At 37.2% G+C, this 20,083-nt stretch overlaps 2 protein-coding genes across 6 annotated transcripts in view; one reads left to right on the top strand and one right to left on the bottom strand.

Annotated features, from left to right (window-relative positions):
- The window catches only part of PHF3 (PHD finger protein 3), an 84,758-nt gene extending 72,550 nt beyond the window's left edge, over positions 1-12,208 (top strand). For all 5 annotated transcript variants that reach the window (XM_036916259.2, XM_036916261.2, XM_036916260.2 and 2 more), the window contains 5 exons: positions 4,097-4,292; positions 4,802-4,949; positions 6,905-6,994; positions 8,938-9,133; positions 9,353-12,208. In XM_036916259.2, coding sequence (XP_036772154.2) covers positions 4,097-4,292; positions 4,802-4,949; positions 6,905-6,994; positions 8,938-9,133; positions 9,353-11,466 — 2,744 coding nt within the window. In that variant the 3' untranslated portion in view covers positions 11,467-12,208. The remainder of the gene's footprint in view (positions 1-4,096; positions 4,293-4,801; positions 4,950-6,904; positions 6,995-8,937; positions 9,134-9,352) is intronic.
- A 3,225-nt stretch (positions 12,209-15,433) lies between these two features.
- Positions 15,434-20,083, bottom strand: part of EYS (eyes shut homolog) — a 1,412,275-nt gene continuing 1,407,625 nt past the window's right edge. Inside the window, 1 exon segment of the mRNA XM_057494276.1 lies at positions 15,434-19,446. Coding sequence (XP_057350259.1) covers positions 18,257-19,446 — 1,190 coding nt within the window. The 3' untranslated portion in view covers positions 15,434-18,256.

Here is a 20,083-nt window from a genome sequence, read left to right as displayed (position 1 = left end):
TGATTTTTGCTATTGTTTTATTCTTCTCAATTTTATTTATTTCTTCTCTGATCTTTATTATGTCCCTCCTTCTACTGACCTTAGGCCTCATCTGTTCTTCTTTTTCCAATTTCGATAATTGTGACATTAGACCATTCATTTGGGATTGCTCTTCCTTTTTTAAATATGCTTGGATTGCTATATACTTTCCTCTTAAGACTGCTTTTGCTGTGTCCCACAGAAGTTGGGGCTTAGTGTTGTTGTTGTCATTTGTTTCCATATATTGCTGGATCTCCATTTTGATTTGGTCATTGATCCATTGATTATTTAGGAGCGTGTTGTTAAGCCTCCATGTGTTTGTGAGCCTCTTTGCTTTCTTTGTACAGTTTATTTCTAGTTTTATGCCTTTGTGGTCTGAAAAGTTGGTTGGTAGGATTTCAATTTTTTGGAATTTTCTGAGGCTCTTTTTGTGGCCTAGTATGTGGTCTATTCTGGAGAATGTTCCATGTGCACTTGAGAAGAATGTATATCCCACTGCTTTTGGATGTAGAGTTCTATAGATGTCTATTAGGTCCATCTGCTCTACTGTGTTGTTCAGTGCTTCCGTGTCCTTACTTATTTTCTGCCCAGTGGATCTATCCTTTGGGGTGAGTGGTGTGTTGAAGTCTCCTAGAATGAATGCATTGCAGTCTATATCCCCCTTTAGTTCTGTTAGTATTTGTTTCACATATGCTGGTGCTCCTGTGTTGGGTGCATATATATTTAGAATGGTTATATCCTCTTGTTTGACTGAGCCCTTTATCATTATGTAGTGTCCTTCTTTATCTCTTGTTACTTTCTTTGTTTTGAAGTCTATTTTGTCTGATATTAGTACTGCAACCCCTGCTTTCTTCTCACTGTTGTTTGCTTGAAATATGTTTTTCCATCCCTTGACTTTTAGTCTGTACATGTCTTTGGGTTTGAGGTGAGTTTCTTGTAAGCAGCATATAGATGGGTCTTGCTTTTTTATCCATTCTGTTACTCTGTGTCTTTTGATTGGTGCATTCAACCCATTAACATTTAGGGTGACTATTGAAAGATATGTACTTATTGCCATTGCAGGCTTTAAATTCGTGGTTACCAAAGGTTCAAGGTTAGCCTCTTTAGTATCTTACTGCCTAACTTAGCTCGCTTATTGAGCTGTTATATACACTGTCTGGAGATTCTTTTCTTCTCTCCCTTCTTGTTCCTCCTCCTCGATTCTTCATATGTTGGGTGTTTTGTGCTGTGCTCCTTCTAGGAGTGCTCCCATCTAGAGCAGTCCCTGTAAGATGTTCTGTAGAGGTGGTTTGTGGGAAGCAAATTCCCTCAGCTTTTGTTTGTCTGGAAATTGTTTAATCCCACTGTCATATTTGAATGATAGTCGTGCTGGATACAGTATCCTTGGTTCAAGGCCCTTCTGTTTCATTGTATTAAATATATCATGCCATTCTCTTCTGGCCTGTAGGGTTTCTGTTGAGAGATCTGACGTTAGCCTGATGGGTTTCCCTTTATAGGTGACCTTTTTCTCTCTAGCTGCCTTTAACACTCTTTCCTTGTCCTTGATCTTTACCATTTTAATTATTATGTGTCTTGGTGTTGCCCTTCTTGGATCCTTTCTGTTGAGGGTTCTGTGTATTTCCGTGGTCTGTTCGACTACTTCCTCCCCCAGTGTGGGGAAGTTTTCAGCAATTATTTCTTCTAAGATACTTTCCATCTCTTTTCCTCTCTCTTCTTCTTCTGGGACCCCTATAATACGGATATTGTTCCTTTTAGATTGGTCACACAGTTCTCTTAATATTGTTTCATTCCTGGAGATCCTTTTGTCTCTCTCTATGTCAGCTTCTATGCGTTCCTGTTCTCTGATTTCAATTCCATCAATGGCCTCTTGCATTCTATCCATTCTGCTTATAAACCCTTCCAGAGTTTGTTTCATTTCTGCGATCTCCTTTCTGGCATCTGTGATCTCTTTCCGGACTTCATCCCATTTTTCTTGCGTATTTCTCTGCATCTCTGTCAGCATGTTTATGATTCTTATTTTGAATTCTTTGTCAGGAAGACTGGTTAGGTCTGTCTCCTTCTCTGGTGTTGTCTCTGTGATCTTTGTCTGCCTGTAGCTTTGCCTTTTCATGGTGATAGGAATAGTCTGCAGAACTGGGACGAGTGACGGCTGGAAGGACTTCCTTTCTTGTTGGTTTGTGGCCCTCCTCTCCTGGGAGAACAGCGGCCTCTAGTGGCTTGTGCTGCGCAGCTGCGCGCAGACAGGGTTCCTGCTTCCTGCCCTGCTGCTATGGAGTTAATCTCCGCTGTTGCTGTGGGCGTGGCCTGGCTCGGGCAGCTACTCCAAAATGGTGGAGTCGCGTTGGAGCAGGAGCTGCTGGGAGGCTATTTATCTCCGTAAGGGGCCTCCCTGCTCCCTGCAGCCCAGGGGTTAGAGTGCCCAGAGATCCCGGATTCCCTACCTCTGGATTAAGTGACCCGCCCTGCCCCTTTAAGACTTCCAAAAAGCACCCGCCAAAACAAAACAACGACCACAAAAAAAAAACAAGAAAAAAAATTTTTTTAATTAAAAAAAAAAAAAATTTTTAATTAAAAAAAAAAAAAGGTGGTCGTTCGTTTTTCTTTATTCTCCGGTGCCAGCCTCAGGCCTCTGCTCACCGGTCTTTCTGCCCTGTTTCCCTAGTATTGGGGTCCCTGTCCCTTTAAGACTTCCAAAAAGCGCTCGCCAAAACAAAACAGCAAAAAAGCAAAAAAAAAAAAAAATGGTCGCGCGCTTTTCTTATGCCCTCAGTCGCCCAGCCTCCAGTGCCTGCTCACTGTTCTTGCTGCCCTGTTTTCCCAGTATCGAGGGCCCTGCACTCTGGCCCGAATGGCTGGGGCTGGGTGTTCGGCAGCCCTGGGCTCCGTCTCCCTCCCGCTCTGCCTGCTCTTCTCCCGCCGGGAGCTGGGGGGAGGGGCGCTCGGCTCCCGCGGGGCCGGGGCTTGTATCTTACCCCCTTCGTGAGGCGCTGGGTTCTCTCAGGTGCGGATGTGGTCTGGATATTGTCCTGTGTCCTCTGGTCTTTATTCTAGGAAGGGTTGTCTTTGTTATATTTTCATAGATATATGTTGTTTTGGGAGGAGATTTCCGCTGCTCTACTCACGCCGCCATCTTCCGCCCCTCTTAATTTTTTATTTTTTATTGTAATATACTCTAAGGAATGATGCCTTGTTCATTAACATGAAGAATGCATCAGGTTAGTTAATATGCTGCCCTCCATTATTGTATTAGAGATTAGATGAAGTATATTATAAACTAAGTAGTTTTCCTATAACAAAAATAATCATGTGTCTTCTCAAAATTGCATGTTCACATATTTTACAGTCTGTGCAATGGTAAAGACTTAAATGGCAGAATGTTTCCAGACGTTATCCCTAAAGAAAGCTTTCTGTGGTACAGTAGTATGTTTAAGTACATGTATTTTGTTATTTTGTTTGGGGAAATCTTAATAATAAGTACTCAGTTATTTCTATTTATTTTAATTTCCAAGGTAACATTTCAGTAAATTTAATGGTTGCACACAAAAACATTTTTTTAATACTACTTGAGAATTCACCTATTTTCAGAAAGTTTGAGTGATTTTTTTTCCTTCCTGATGCTGTAGCCGAAAACCAATGTCATTTTTTAAACATTACTACATTTTTTTCATGTTTACGGAGTAATGCTGCACTGTGCATATATGTCATGAACTGCTGCTACATGTAATATGAAGTAGAGTATAGATGGTTTTATTCAGTTCTCCAAATTACTTCTCAAAATTGTTGGAATTTAGTGTAGTTGGAAAAAATATGCTAGGAAATCAAGAAATCTATTTTAGTTTCTAGTTACATTGTTCATTTCAGCTTGTCTGAATTGCTTAACGTCCTTTTCCAGTTTTTCACATTAATAAGAGAGGTGTAATATAACAGTATGAGAAATGATGATAGTTAAAAATTACCCCAGGAAATGTATGGTTATGTGGCAATTCAGTGAGGGAAACTGAATAACTTTAGAAATGAAAATGGATGAAGTTATACTCAGTTTACAACAATGGTTTGTTTTGGTGTCTTTTGGCATTAGGTCGAATGGCACCACCTGTAGATGATCTTTCTCCAAAAAAAGTGAAAGTTGTTGTCGGAGTATCTCGTAAACATTCAGACAATGAAGCAGAAAGTATAGCAGATGCATTGACTTCAACCTCAAATATTTTGGCCTCTGAATTCTTTGAAGAAGAGAAACAAGAGTCCCCAAAGTCAACATTCTCTCCTGCTCCACGGTAATTTTCTCTTACTTATAGTTTTCATGGTAATTATTATAAATCTTTGCCAAATTATACTTAGAGGTCTTCAAAAGCAAAAAAAGTGACATATTTCTTAGGAACCTTTCTTTTGAGAAAGTAACTGTATCTTCCTGTACTCTAAGTTAATCAAGATAAAAGAGTAAGACTCTGAAAGTTAATTTAGAGATCTGAGTGTGTGGGGACTTTAAAACTCCTAATAATTGTTTTGTTCCCAAGAAGCAGAAGGTAGGTCATCAGAGAAAAAGTGCTTGTAGTTCTCTGGACCTTAGTCCACCTAAGCCAACCAAGAAGGATGATTTTGTAAGACATGACTATGCAAATATGAGTATAATTTTTTAAAGTGAAAATAACAGACTCTTTAATCAATAGCCTTTTTTTGGCCTTTTTGACATGTTAAAATAGAAATAATTGATGATTAAGTAGAAAATGGGTTTATTCAGAAGCATTCATCTTTAGGCTGAAAAATTTTTAATGTCATTTTTTAGTCCAGAGATGCCTGGAACTGTTGAAGTTGAGTCTACCTTCCTGGCCCGATTGAATTTCATCTGGAAAGGTTTTATCAACATGCCTTCTGTGGCAAAATTTGTTACCAAAGCCTACCCAGTGTCTGGTTCTCCTGAGTACTTGACAGAGGTACTGTGAACTTTTCTCTCCTTCTCTACCTGAGTTGACTTACATGTTTCCGAAAGCAACAGACAAGGAAAGAAGATAATATTATAAATAATAAAAATGTTTCTTTTTTGTGGTAATAAATGTTTATTGACAGTGATCCATAAACCATTGATTCATGGAATTAGGAATTCACAAATGAAGCTTTAGCACTATAGAAAACTGCTTTGAAAGTTTTAAAGCTATGTATGTGTCCTATACTCTCTCCAAGATGTCCTTCGCTATGTCAGAGAATTAAAAATTAATGAGAGTCTACGTGGATATCCAAGTTTTTCATTAAATACAGACTTGCATAAAAGGTTGGCATACTAAAGGCCTTCGAGGTTAGCCTATCAGGGAGATTTTTCATTGTTAACAAGACTTCTCACTTTATGGCTATAGTTCTGACCTGCCTATTTCTCTGAAGGAGATGCAGACTTCAGTTGAAATTTATAGCTAGTTGACAGTCCAATGATACCAATGACCATAGTTGCTGTATTAGTACCTTCGTTGGTTTTATACTTGAAGGAATAGGAAGGAACTATTTTGCAATATTTATGGAAAATAAGCAGCTGTACTATTATAATAATATGATAAATGAGAAAATATGACTTCTTAAAACAATCTCGAAGAAAGTTTTTATTTTTCTGTGTTTATGCAGAAGGAAATCATTACACATAATAATGCTGTATTTTTGTTGCAATTATATTTTGCTATTTGCTTTTATTTAACAGTAACCATTTCTATTCATTCTCAGTCTGCTGAACGTAAAGGCAAAAGTCAAAAAAAAAATTCTTCCCAGTATTTCAAAAAACCTAAATGACACATATGCCCATTATTTTTAAGATTAACATAAGCTTTATTTTCCTTTGTATTAGGTTGAAATGAGTTTCGCTCATTGTAAAGATGCTTATCTGTTGATAACTTTGTTCAGCAGTTGTGTTTTCTGTTAAACAACTACTTACTACTTTTATATATAGTTTGCTTGGTAAATAATATTTTTGAAATGTTGATTTTATAAGAAAAATGAAGTGGACCCGTGATACTCTTCTTTTTGAACTAATGTGTTTATGTTTAGATAGTTAGTCGTTGATCAGTGCATGGTAAAGATAACTCTTCTTTTAGGTGATGAATGAAGTCCTAAATTATGGAACCCTTTTGAGGTTAAACAAAGCTGTTGTTCTCCTTTCCGAGCTAGTTTCTGTGTGGTTGCTTTCCAGAACTCTCTGCTTTCTCATTTTTATTTGGGATCTACTTATTTGATTGGGACTAAAGTCCCAAATAAAATATTTAGACAATTAGTAATTTAAATAAGCTTAATTGAATTAAATATCAATTAATTATGCTTTTTATGATTTTCTCAATTTTCGTGGAAATAGAATAACAGTAAAGTTTTTAAATACTCTTAATTGCACAGTACTTAATTGACTTTATGTATAGTCATCTGTTTTCAGATGTTATTGTGTGCAAAAATATGCTCTGTAATTAAATTTGGTAACTTCTGAAATCCAGCTGTTCCTAGTGGAGGCATATCCTTGCCACCTGCCACCACAGAAAGGAAGGGGAGGGGAGGCAGGGGGGAGCAAGCAGTTTCCCCGACACTGAAACCTGTTGTACTCTTCCTGGATCGCCAGTGTGGTGTACGTGCCACTGCTTCCCTCTCCCCTGCCTGTCTTTCCTGCTGAGAACTGACAGAACCTCAGATTCTCTCTAAATTCTATTTTGGACACCCACCTGAGTCATTTGGAGTTGATATTTGAGATAAAGCCTGTTTTCTGTCCCTATACATTCTTACGTCCTTTGATGCATTTCCTAGTTTTTTATTTACTTGTTTTTCATTATCAATTCAAATTTGTCTTAGAGCAAAAATTTGTATGAATTATGAATATTATAATAAAGATATTCTGTATACATTGATCACCTTCATTTTTTTATCTCAGGATCTACCAGATAGTATTCAAGTTGGCGGCAGGATATCCCCTCAGACAGTTTGGGATTATGTGGAAAAAATTAAAGCATCAGGAACCAAGGTAAGGAAAAACTTCTTCATTATACCGGCGTAAGAGAATCACTGAAGGGTAAACCACTGATTGTTCTTATGCAGGGTCCACTGGGGAGGGAGCCAGTACAAATTGTAAACCTACATAATATACTTGACAAAATTACACGAGAGACATTTGCTAAGGCTCAAAACAGCTCAGCATTCCTTTTGTGGGTTTTGTTTGTTCTTCTCCTTCCGGTGTGCTTTCTCAGTGAATTCTGTCAGTGCTGTGGAGGAAATGTTCTAGAGTAAGTACTAAGATCCATCCTGGAATTTTGCCTTGATTTGATTATAGGCTTTTATTTTAGTTAGGGCATAGAATAAGCTGTTGCAACAAAAAGATCCTGAAATACAGTAGCTGAAAGCATACAGATGGTTTTTTTTGTTTTGTTACTTGAGGTAGGGCAGTTCCCGAGGGTAGTTTGGCAGCTCTGGTTGTACATTCAGGGACCAGGCTCCTCTAAAAAAATTAAGAGTGTCCAGTTGTTTTAAAAGGAAGACTTGGAAATTGCAGTTATCATTTCACTTCCTCTAACTTCTGTTGTCAAGAACTTAGTCATATAATGTAATACAGCTGCTAAGGAGGCTGGGAAATGTAATCTCTGCTGGATGGCCATATGCCCAGCTAAATGTTATAGTCTTCTCTTTGTAGTAGGAGGTCCAGAGGAGAATAGATATTGGGAGATAATTAGTAACCTTTATCACAATAATATTTCTCTTTTCTTTTCTCTCTCTGTATTTTCTATCATTTCTTTAAGTCATAGAAGAGTACTACACAGGAAAATGTAATCATTAGAAGAAATTGTTTTTCACCCAGTGATGATACTACCTAGCAAATTATACACATTCAATAAGTCTTAAATAAGGGAACATTAATATTTTGTATCTCTTTCGTAAGATTAGAAGTAATACAAAATGAATGATCTTAAGATGAAAGTTTAAACTGATACAGTGTCAGAATAAACTTTGAAATAGTATTAAAAAGTTGCATTTATTTGCTGTCACTTTCTCATGACAGCAAAAGTCGTGGAGAAGTATTGGTAAGTATTACTCTTGGACATTTTGGGAATTACTCTTGATGTACCCCTATGTTATCACCCAACACTTTATAGTATGCCTCCCTCTTGAACTGATTGAAAGATGATAATTGTTACCTGTAAAAGAGGATAGTTTAGATGACAGACCTTTTATAAGAAGTACAACCATAGGTCAGCTCATTCACATGTTTTCTCTAGGATTTTGCATCAGTTTAGGCTTTGCAGTAGATCTGACTCTCCCCATTTTGACTATATACGTTCATGAAAATGCATCCATTTTTTGTACTACCAAATGAATACCAAACTGAGACTCTCTTTTCTATATGAAACAAAGCCAAGAACTCAGAGGCAAGCAGCTAAGTTTTTACATAGCAAAATTATATTACAAAATTTATGGTGTATGTATATTTGAGGTTTTTTTTACCCAGCCCTGTTTATTCCTAAACTCAATCCTTGTAAATTGGATTTTCAGTGGTATTTTGTGTATCTTTGTTTTGGTGGTGGTGGTAGATGCTATTAATTTGCAGTATGCTGAGAACACAGGCAGCCTACTGTGAAAGTTATAACATTGGAAATAAGGATAAAGATATCAAAAGACTTGAGTTAAATATCTTCTCTGCCACTGATAAGTGTGTCACCTTGAACAAATTAATTACCCTGAGATCAGTTTCCTATGGGACACTGTCATATGAAACATACCCACCAGTGGATCAGCAAAGATCTCCTGAGAGTTGTTTCCTTTTAGTATACTTATCTGCATTTAAGTTGGTAAACCATACTATTTGATAACCATTGTAATAAAATTCAATAGATCATTTCTAATTGAGAAATAGTATTTAAAACTCAGCTATTGTTTAGTTTATTTTAAATGACCATTTGTTATTTTCTTGAATAGGAAATTTGTGTGGTTCGCTTCACACCTGTAACTGAAGAAGATCAAATTTCTTATACTTTGCTCTTTGCATACTTCAGTAGCAGAAAGCGCTACGGAGTAGCTGCTAACAACATGAAGCAGGTCAAAGACATGTACCTCATTCCTTTGGGTGCCGCAGATAAAATTCCACACCCTCTTGTGCCTTTTGATGGACCTGGTAGGTATACATTTTCATATAGAGTATGGGCGAAATAAAGTGGGAGGTGGGACCACAGTGGAAGAACTGATGCTGCTTTCATTCCTGGAATCCAGCCATTTAGACCGACTTGATGGACATGCACCCATTTAATAGGCTGTAATAAGCTAGATGCAAACACTTAACCCTTTACTGCAATGGCTGAAAATAGCTGTTTTATATTTCTTGTATTTTATACAGGTCTTGAACTACATAGACCTAATCTGTTGTTGGGCTTAATTATTCGTCAGAAACTGAAGCGGCAGCACTCTGCCAGCGCCACTGCTGGTCATACTGCCGAGACTCCCGACAGTGTACCGGTAGCACTGCCACCTGACAAAAAAAGTAAAATGGACGTTTCCACAGAGGAAACACCAGAAGAAGAAAATGACTTTTTCAATTCTTTTACAACTGTATTACACAAGCAGAGAAATAAGCCTCAGCAGACTCTTCAGGAAGACCTCCCAACAGCAGTCGAACCTTTAGTGGAAGTCGCTAAGCAGGAGCCACCAAAACCTTTAAGATTCCTTCCTGGGGTATTGATTGGTTGGGAAAATCAACCTTCTACTCTGGAATTAGCAAATAAACCTCTTCCTGTGGATGATATACTTCAGAGCCTTTTGGGCACTACTGGTCAAGTTTATGAACAGGCTCAGTCAGCGACAGAACAAAACACTCTTAAAGAAATTCCATTTATAAATGAGCAAGCCATCCCCAAAGCAGAGAAGATAGATAAAGGGGAAGTAACTGATGGTGAAGCCAAGGACGTAAAGGTTAAAGTAGATAGTCTTTCCGAATCTACAGGTAACTCAGCAGAAGAAACACCAGTATTGGGGTCCTCTTCCATTTCTTCTGGACCTTTGACGAGTCTTAGTCTCAGAGGTAAACCGCCAGATGTTTCTACAGAAGCATTCTTAACAAATTTATCCATTCAGTCAAAACAAGAGGAAACTGTGGAGAATAAAGAGAGACCATTAAAAAGGCAGCCACCACAAGATCAAGAAAGTAATTTGCAAGATAATCAGACTTCAAATTCTAGTTCTCCATGCGTATCTAATGCAGGAAAAGGAAACATAGATGGTAATGTGGGTTGCAGTGAAAACCTTGTTGCTAACACGGCAAGGTCCCCACAGTTTATCAACCTGAAAAGGGATCCTAGGCAAGCGGCAGGACGAAGCCAGCAGATGACTGCTTCAGAGAGCAAAGATGGAGATAATTGCCGGAATGGAGAAAAACACACCCTGCCTGGCCTGGCACAGAAGGAGCACTTGACAGAACAAGTAAATGTGGAGGACAACTTGACTTCTGGAGAGAAAAACTCATGTGTTCAGCAGGGTGATAATTCAGGGGCTGCACAAAACTCACCATCAGTAGAAAACATACATAATTCTCAAACAGAAAAAACAAAGTCCTTACCAGAGGATATTTTAATGCAAAATATTGAAACTGTGCATCCATTTCGGAGAGGATCGGCAGCAGCATCTCATTTTGAAGTTGGAAATGAGTGTCAGTCAGAATTTCCTTCTAAGAGCATCAGCTTTACTTCCAGAAGCTCCAGCCCCAGAACAAGTGCAAACTTTTCACCCGTGAGGCTGCAGCAACCCAACCTTCAGCATCTCAAGTCCAGCCCCCCTGGATTTCCTTTTCCAGGGCCTCCTAATTTCCCTCCACAAAGCATGTTTGGATTTCCCCCACATTTGCCACCCCCATTACTTCCCCCTCCAGGTTTTGGCTTTGCCCAAAATCCCATGGTTCCCTGGCCACCTGTTGTTCATATGACAGGTCAGCCGCAACGTATGATGGGTCCCCTTTCACAAACATCGAGGTATATAGGCCCACAAAATTTTTACCAGGTTAAAGACATTCGAAGACCAGAAAGGCGCCATAGTGACCCTTGGGGTAGGCAAGATCAACAGCAACTGGATAGGTCATTTAATAGGGGTAAAGGGGATCGCCAGAGATTTTATAGTGATTCACACCACTTGAAAAGAGAGCGACATGAAAAGGAATGGGAACAAGAATGTGAAAGGCATAGACGCAGAGACAGAACCCAAGACAAAGACAGAGACAGAAAAAGCAGGGAGGAAGGGCACAAAGATAAAGAGAGGGCACGGTTATCACATGGTGATCGAGGAGCAGACGGAAAAGCAAGCAGAGATAGTAGGAGTCTAGACAAGAAACTAGATAAACCTAAAAGTGAAGACCACGAGAAGGACAAAGAGCGAGAGAAAAGTAAGCATAGAGAAGGAGAAAAGGACAGAGATAGGTACCACAAAGACAGGGACCACACTGACAGAGCTAAAAGCAAAAGGTAAACTTGGCAGGCCACTTCAAGATTGCATTTAAATAACTGTTAAATGTTGTATCTTAAAAGTTTTATGATTGCCTGCTAGGATTGTGCCATCTTTTAAATTTTTAAATATTGGTGGTTTGCAGAACAGTAAATATACTGTGTTTGGTTGCAGGGTGCTCTGTACCAGTGCTCACCATCCCTTCATACCAACTGCCCCTAGTTATAGGAATTTAATATTTTTAAAAGTTTTACATTGCTGTATATTCAAAGATTTGTTTTATTAATATGCAATAAAGACTTAGAAATTTTAGTTTTATTCCTTAATGGTTAAATATGGTTAACTATGGAGTATATTTCCTGCCTCTAGTGAATGTCCTTTATATAATGACTAATTTGAGAGTAATGTGTGCTCTGTAAGTTTGTTTTAAATTGCACTGTTTTTAAAGAAACTGTAGCGGAACAACAAAAAGCCAAGCAACTTCATAACCAGATTATATTAATCATTTATTTCAGCAGTTTTTGATCAAGAATCAGAAGCCCAAGGAGTACATTTATTGCTTTAGTCTGCATTCATTGAAGGCCTTTATTACCATATACTACAGCTTCGTGGTAGGCCATTATTTTCCTTTTCCTTTTTGGCTCTTCAGAAACTTGAATTCTTAAGCTTGTACATGATCTTGTGTTTTGCTATCCTTTTTACTGTAAAATGTAAATATTTTAAGGGATATTTTGATTCTAAATACGATAAAAGAATTTCTCACCTATTTTGTGTGTGTGCTTTGAAATTCAGTAGTAAAAAATTTCTTCTTTAAAACTTTAATGAACTTTGAGACATTGTTCTCTTACTCAGCTAAGAATATATAGGCATAGCCATCTATGCCAGGTAATAGATGAGGGGAAAAATGATTTTTTTATCATAGATTACAAGCTATTGAGGTAAATCATGTAGTTCTGAAGAGGCTAGAATTTGAAACTACTGATAAACTGTACCTATAACCCATTTTATACCTATGTTTCTGAAAACTTGTACACCATCAAAATTGGGTACACTGACTAATCATTGTAAGATCACTGAACTTGTATTTAAGAGAAATGCATTGTTAATCTCTTTGTAAAATGTGTAATTAACCCTAAGTTGGGTGTAACTCTACCATTTTGTTTAATAGTTTTGCTTGAAACAGAAAGCACATGAAGGCTATTGTTAGTCCAAATCTCAATTTATTTACACCTTAAACTACATACTATATTGATTGCTATAACTTAAAGTAATAGCTAACAAATGATACTAACATTTGAGATAAAAAAAAAAACTGGTATTTTTGCTTATCTTTAGAAATGAGAAAAAGTATGTGACTTCACAAAATTAAGAAAATGAAGTTTTCCTAGGAAGTCTTAGAGTTAAAAAATAGGTTTTGAAACTGAATCAGCCTCGCTATTCTTCCTGAAGAGAAAAGGAGCAGAAATTCAAAACCAAACATTTTGTCTAATTTTCAACAACTTGCAAACATTTTTTTGTCATCCTTATCCTCTGAAATTTATCATAAAAGTTCTGAACAGAGGACTAGTATTTAAATAGTTTGTTTAAATTTGGTCTCCTTTTCTGTTGGAAATTAACTTGTTAGAAAACAAATCAGTTTGCAAACAGTTTGCAAAACCTGAAGTCATTCAGTCAGTCATCTTTTGCACCATTGTGAAGAAGTTGTCAGGATTTTATCAAAAACAAACAAAAAAAACCCCAACCAAAAAATTAGCTTTTTGATTTCAAATGTTGTAAGTGAGTCTGCTTCATTGACTTACCTGGTTGGGGGTTGAACGGATGCGGGATTTCTTTTGCAGAGTACCAGAAAGGAGAAAAGGTTAACCAATGGAAGAAAGTCTTTCAGTCAGTTTTGTTTACCATCAGCCAGTGGTTTTTTTATACAGATTCTTGTGGTGCTTGCTTTCAAATTTTTTTTTCATAACTCACTGGATCTTGATATAGGCTGCTATTAGTGATGACCATCTCCTGAGATTACTGGGCTACTAAGTGTTAGAACCAGGCCTCTTAATCCCTGGATGGCTGAAATATTGTGAAGAGTAGGGAAGGCATGTTGTTTGAGGTTTTAGCTTGTGAGGAAGGAAAGGGAAAATGAAAGTTTTCAGTGAGTATTAGATCCAGAGCCATTCCCTGTCTTTAAGCCTCATCTCCAACCAGACTTAGCACAAACAAGTAAATTATATGAAGTTTACGTTTGTTTCTCCTGGCCTAAGGAAAACTTGCTCTTTAAAAACAGTTTGCTTTCAAAATTTAGAACCATCTTAGGACAAGTTATACATTGTTAAATAAAATGTACCAGGGTTTCTCAGTACCTATAAAGTCCACCCCTCATAATCTCTGTGGCAATAGAAGCCTCCATGAAGCCTCAGTATGTCAAACCTTATGTTGAGCCCTTTATATAAACCTTGGTCAGCCTGAAAGATGAAGATTTATCTTAAGCTGATGAAACTGGTATTTGGCAAAGTTGAAAACTTCCCCAAGTTTTAGATTGCTGTTGTCAGAGCTGGAATTCCAACTCAGTTCTGTTTCCTCCCAAGTCTGTTATGTGTGGCAGTTCTGCTCTTGAGAATTGAGATAGGAGAAGACAAAAGCCTGATTAATTGGGTACACCTTTCCATGGCCATTTTTCTCTCCATTCCACCAACTGAAGCCCTTTACTGAGCAACCCAGCTCCTCAGAGTCAGCAGGAAGGTAGAATCAAAAACCTGCAGGTTCTCTTGTACAGGTTTGCAAAGTTTATATTCATTTCAAATCTTAATGCTTCAGTCCTTTTTTGTTAGTTTTATTGCTTCTATTACAAATTATTTAAAAACTTAGGGGCTTAAAACCACAGAAACTTAACCTACACTTCTGTAGATCGAAGTCTGGTGTGGATCTCAGTGGGTTGAGATCAAGGTATCAAAAGGGTGCATTTCTTTCCTGGAGGCTTTAGGGGAGACTCCATTTCGGTCACCCACTTTCCTTGCCTTACAGTTCCCTCCTCAAAGCCAGGAAGTGGGGCTGAGTCTCTTTGTTGCCATCTCTGACCCTCCCTACTGAATCCATATTCCACTTTTAAGGACCCTTGTGATTACGTTGGGCCCACCCAGACGATCCAGGGTAATCTTCCTACTTTAAGGTCCACTGACTAGCAACCCAGATTCCATCTGTGATCTCATTTCTCCTTTGCTATGTAACAAAATCTATTTACAGAGCCCAGGGATTAGTATGTAGGCAACTTTGGGGGCTATTAATTCTACTTAGCACAGCTCTTGACTCAAAAATTGGAGCTTAGTTGTGGGTGAACAAATAAATATTAAATGTTTGGAGTTAGGAAGCATCTCAGGCCGTGCTTAAATATATTTAAAATAGAGAAGAAAATGGAGTAACAAATGAAACCAGCTCTAACACACATAACATTTGTCTATGCATGTGTGTTAACATGTAAAACTAGTTAACTGGTAAATTTACACTCGTCTGCTCTTAGTTTTGAATAGTAGGTGTGTTTTTAATGAAGGATATGAATCAAGTTTAAATACCTTATGAGACCCTTGCTTAATGAACTAGATCTTATTAAAACAAGTAGTTTAAGTTTTCACTTTTGAAAGTACCAGTTGTACTGTTCCCATCTCCTCAGATCCCTCTAGAACAGTGATCAGGTTGCCACTTACCTATGACTTCCAAGGACAGTATAGACAGTCAACTCTTGACTTTCATCTCCCACAGCATTATGAATGAACTTGGTTACTGCTTTTAAAAAGATGCCAGACTCCCTAACTCTTTGATTCTTGTTTCATAAAGAATTTCAGTAATTCATGTAGAGCAAGGAGGCCATGAATGGGTGAATTGAAAAATATTAGGTCAATGGCTAGGAATGCTTGGAGATTCCTCATCTTAGAGATTAAGAACCAGAGTCATTGGGGGAAATCACATTATGTGTAAAGAAAAGGTTGTGAATCCAATATCACTCCCAATATCCCCCAATACCTTTACTTTTCTGGATATATAGGTATATCTGTCCTTTAAAATTCCTTTTTTAAAGAAAGTGCTTTTCTCCCCAAAGTAATGATTTTTTTGCAGCAACTTATTCTTCAAAAAGAAAATATCATTGCTATCCCCTGGATTAATTATTTCACCTTATTTTTAAAAAGTGTTGTCATGTTTACATTCAATACTGTTTCAGAAGCATAATGACATTTACAGTAAAGTTATCTCAAAGGCCTTTCTGTATCAATTACTTGGATTTTTGCTGGAAAGACATATCACATAGGAAATCTGCAACACCATTATCACTAGGATAGCCAAAAGAAATGATTTTGATAATTTGCCATCAGAAAATTTGGATTTTAAAGTGAAAAAAAAAATTCATCAAGTCATTTTGACTTACAGGGGAATCCCAAGGTGGCAGTTTTCAGTTCTTATACATCTTGTGTCTATCCTGCAGGCATTTGATAGATTCTTGGAATTCAACGGCGAGCAATGCCCTTAGCCTCAATCTCTCGGACCTTGCAGTGTAGCGCAGGAGACAAGTGATCGCATCTCAATGTAAAATTACAGCTGTGAGAAGCAGCTTTAAAGCAACAATGCTCAAGCTTTATGGTTTCAAGACCCCTTTACACTCTTAAAACTTACTGAGAACCCTAAGGAGTTTTGTTAGCACACAAGAAACTAAAAGGTTATAAATTAAAATTTTTATTAATTTTAAATTAATTTTATTAATTGATAAATAAAAATTAATTAATTAAATTAATTAATTATGTGTTACTATAACATTTTCTCTGAAAAATATATTCTAAACTATATCAACTTAGTAAGCAGAGTGTCATTGTTTTCATTTTTTACACATCTCCAGTGTGTGACTTAAGCAGATTCTCTTTTCTGCGTCTGCATTCTGTGTTTTGAAATCTGTCATTTCGTTTGAAATATGAAGAAAATCTGTTTTCACATAGATTTGTTATTGGGAAAGGAAGTATTCTGTGGACCCAGTGAAAAGATCTCAGGGGGCTCAGAGATCCTTGGACTACAGTTTGGGAAGTGCTGCCGTAAAGAAAGGCACCCTATTATGAGAGGACGTGCGGCATAACGTAGTGGCATGTGGTTCAGGCAGAGTTTCCTTGAAGCTTTTGTAATCTTCCATGAAAGCATCCTTGCCTCTTTACATGTGTATATTTAGAAGTTAAATTTGGTTATCAGCTACCAAAGGAATTCTTTTTTAGAGCAGTTACCTCATGATTGGAATGTTGTCCAAAGTTAAATGAAATGTTAGGGATCAAAAAACAAATGTAGGTTGAAGTTTTTCAGGAAATAGTGGACTGGGTGTGTTGCGTGGTTTGTGCCAAAAAAACAAACCAACCTTGGTTCAGTGTATAGACATTCTTCATTTCTACCACACATTACATTTTGCTCACTTTCTAATGATAATAGGAATAGTCTGGGGGCAATTAGTGCCACAGTTCTTAACTTTGGTTCTTGGACCTTTCAAGAATGTCTATAGCTTTCTGTAAAATTCTTCATATGAGAGAGACAAATAGCTTACTAGTTTCTTTGTATAAGCGAGAATCTGCATAGGCAGTTTTGCTTATTAACAGCATTGAAAAGTTAACTGTGCACCAGTCTTCTTGTCTGTAAAGTCTTCATCAAATAATTACATTTTTCCTTTCAAACTTTACATGATGCTTATTACTCAGTTTTGGGTTTTTTTCCCCTCCACATGCTCAATTCTGTTAGTGCTTTGGTCAGTCATGTGTTGTCAGTTGCTTTCTTGGTGAAACAATTGTCTTGAATATCAAACTCTGAAAATGCTGAGTAACACTAGCAGATGCCTGCCTCTCAGTCAGCAGTGGTGGAGTTGGGGTGGCGGTGAAAATGCTGTTCACAGTCACGTCGGTAACTGGTGTTTGAGCAAAATGGGCTTTCTCAGTTAACACTTAATCGTACAGATGTTGGTACTGTATCGGTGGCATTCTTTAGAACCTGTTTTAAGCTCAATTTTGAGACCTGTAGAGTTGAAAAGGTAAGTGTAAATGAAGTTTAATGGTTAAATTTGATCAGTTACATAAGTACATGGTTTAAAAGGTAAGTAATTCCATAAGGTTCACGAACAAAGCCCAATAGTGTTTGCACTATTCTTTCCAGAGGCAACTATTTTCAATTAAAATAGACATTTCTTAGGGTATTTGTCTTCTTATTTAGAAGTATTATGTTTATGCTGTTACTTTTTTTTTAAAGTTAAACCAGTATTTATTAAGGACATGCTGTGGAAGACAAGATTTAGCTCTCACCAGCCAACTCTACTTCCTCTACCTTCTGCCTTCCCACATTCATGCAATAATTTTTGGCTTAAATCCATATTCTAATCTCACATTATTGCTATTATGTAAATAGTCATAGCTGAGCCATGTAACAGAACATGGCTGTATTTCCTTTCTACCTTAATTTTTACTTTTCCTTTAATAACTTTTGTCTGACTGTCTTACTTTTCATTGTATAGATCACTAATTCATTCTCATCTCAATTTTATTTAAAGACAATTAACAGGTGTATAAGCACTAAATGCATTGATTAGAGTGAAAATTTAGGAATCAACATGCATACAGATAAATTGGATACAGGAAAAAACCCCAAAAACTTTAGTTACTTTTAAAAGGTTATAAAAAAGATATGTTAGCATTTACACAATTTCAAGTAAAAGTCTACAGTCCATTTCCAGTAAACAATGGTCCAAAGAAATAACTGAAAATAACTACACTTACATAAATATTTTGTATATTAGTATGCCAATATGAGTTTGTATAACCTAATTTTGTTCATCTCCATCATAAATGTTGTATCCTTCCAATTTAATTAACTCAATTTTCTTTGAATCCTGAAAAAATACATCTTTAATTTTGCCAACAAAGTCTCTTTGAAAGATCTCTTGAGTAACAATATTTACCTTTCGACCATATTTAAAGCCCCCTAGATAACTAATACCATCATAGTTTAGAGCAACAAATTTTTTTTGTGTACCAGTATCCTCAGAGAGGATTAGATGGTCATCTAGGAAGGCCTTAATAAGAGTCTGATTTTGAATTACAATTATGTGGTGCCATTTATTACAACAGAGTGCACCATTACTATAAATCATAGGCACAGAAAAGCTTCCTCCTAAGTTAGCTGCTATTTTCAAGGTCTGACTATGGAGACCAATTGCCGGAAAGTCATTTTCCTCATTTTGAGCTTTTCCTATCCATACAATTAAGCCTTCTGTTTCAGTAGTACTAAAATTGAAGGATACAGTAGTGAACTGAAGGTTTCTCATTCTGTAATCTGGATCAGTGTACTTAATGTAAGAATTACCCTTAAATTTTGCAGTTGAAAGTGAAGTTTTGTTTTCACAATACCTTCCTATCCAACCCAAAGCACACAGACAACTGTAAGAAAATGGTTGATCAGGTATACATAGAGATTGGTGGAGACAAAGGCTATTCAAACAGTACACGGACTGGTCACACGTATTTCCAGCCCAATGTGGCAAACATCTGCAAGAAAAAGTTGTGCCGTTTACTATACATTCACCCCTATTTTTGCACACTTTGTACCCACAGGCTGTCCCATCACTGTCACCTACATTTGAGCCATCTTTTGCTCCTAATTCAGTTAATTGTAACTCTTGGTTGTTTATAATAACTTCTCGAACACAACCTTGAAAACCTATGGGTTCATTTGCTGTTGCCATCGGATTTACAAGATGTAAGGATGACACTCCTCCAACATAGAAGTCAGTATTTGTGTCCAGGAAGCTCATTTTAGAGTTGGCTTTTTCTGTTATGTTTATCCCATCCAGGTCTAGGTAGCCTTCTGCACCCACTCTTCCTGCTTTAATAACATGCCAAGTACTTCCGTTAGTAGTTACTTTTTGGATTGTTTCTAGAATGACTGTTCTGTCACCAAGGTTGTAGCGAAGTTGAGCAGAACCATTTACTAAAGAGATACATAAAAAATCACCTGTTGACAAAGAAAACCAGTTTAATTATTAACAGTAAAATGTAACTTCCATAAAAACCCTTTCTGGTCACATGAGTAAGTTTTGGTTTTGGGGGGAAAAAGGCAACAAGTCTTGATTATGATTACATTAGGGAGTTTTGTTTCCTTTTACAAATGAAAATACATGTATATGTTCATGCATATATCCTGTATTCTTTTGTTCAGAAATTGGTCACACAAGATTTCTCTCGTAAATATTTTGCACTGAATAAATGTACTAAGTGAGGTTTTTCTCTAATGATTTTAGTTAAGGGTGAATGTGTAAAAATAAGTAATTTGGATATTTAACTCCAAGCCACTGGTTCTGTTTTGGCAGAGATTGGGGAGGTGAGCGAGAGAAGTAGGACAGTAGGACTGTAAAGCCTCTTGTACTCTCTGCAGAGTTTCAGCCATGCCCTTGGCATCATGTTCTGTCTACAGGTATACAGATCATTAGCTGAGATCCCTGCTTAGGTCTTGTAAAGGCACCTTAAGCTTCAAAGTTCCTATCTAAGTTTGTGACCTTCCTCGCATGCACCTGGCCTCCTCCAGTTTTCCCAAACTCAGTGAGTCACTCATCCATTCCAGCTTTTCAAAATTTTGGGTGTATTCCTTGATT

This window comes from Manis pentadactyla, chromosome 16, assembly GCF_030020395.1.
Source record: "Manis pentadactyla isolate mManPen7 chromosome 16, mManPen7.hap1, whole genome shotgun sequence".
Taxonomy (NCBI): Eukaryota; Metazoa; Chordata; class Mammalia; order Pholidota; family Manidae; genus Manis; species Manis pentadactyla.
This window is presented reverse-complemented; position numbering and strand designations above follow the sequence as displayed.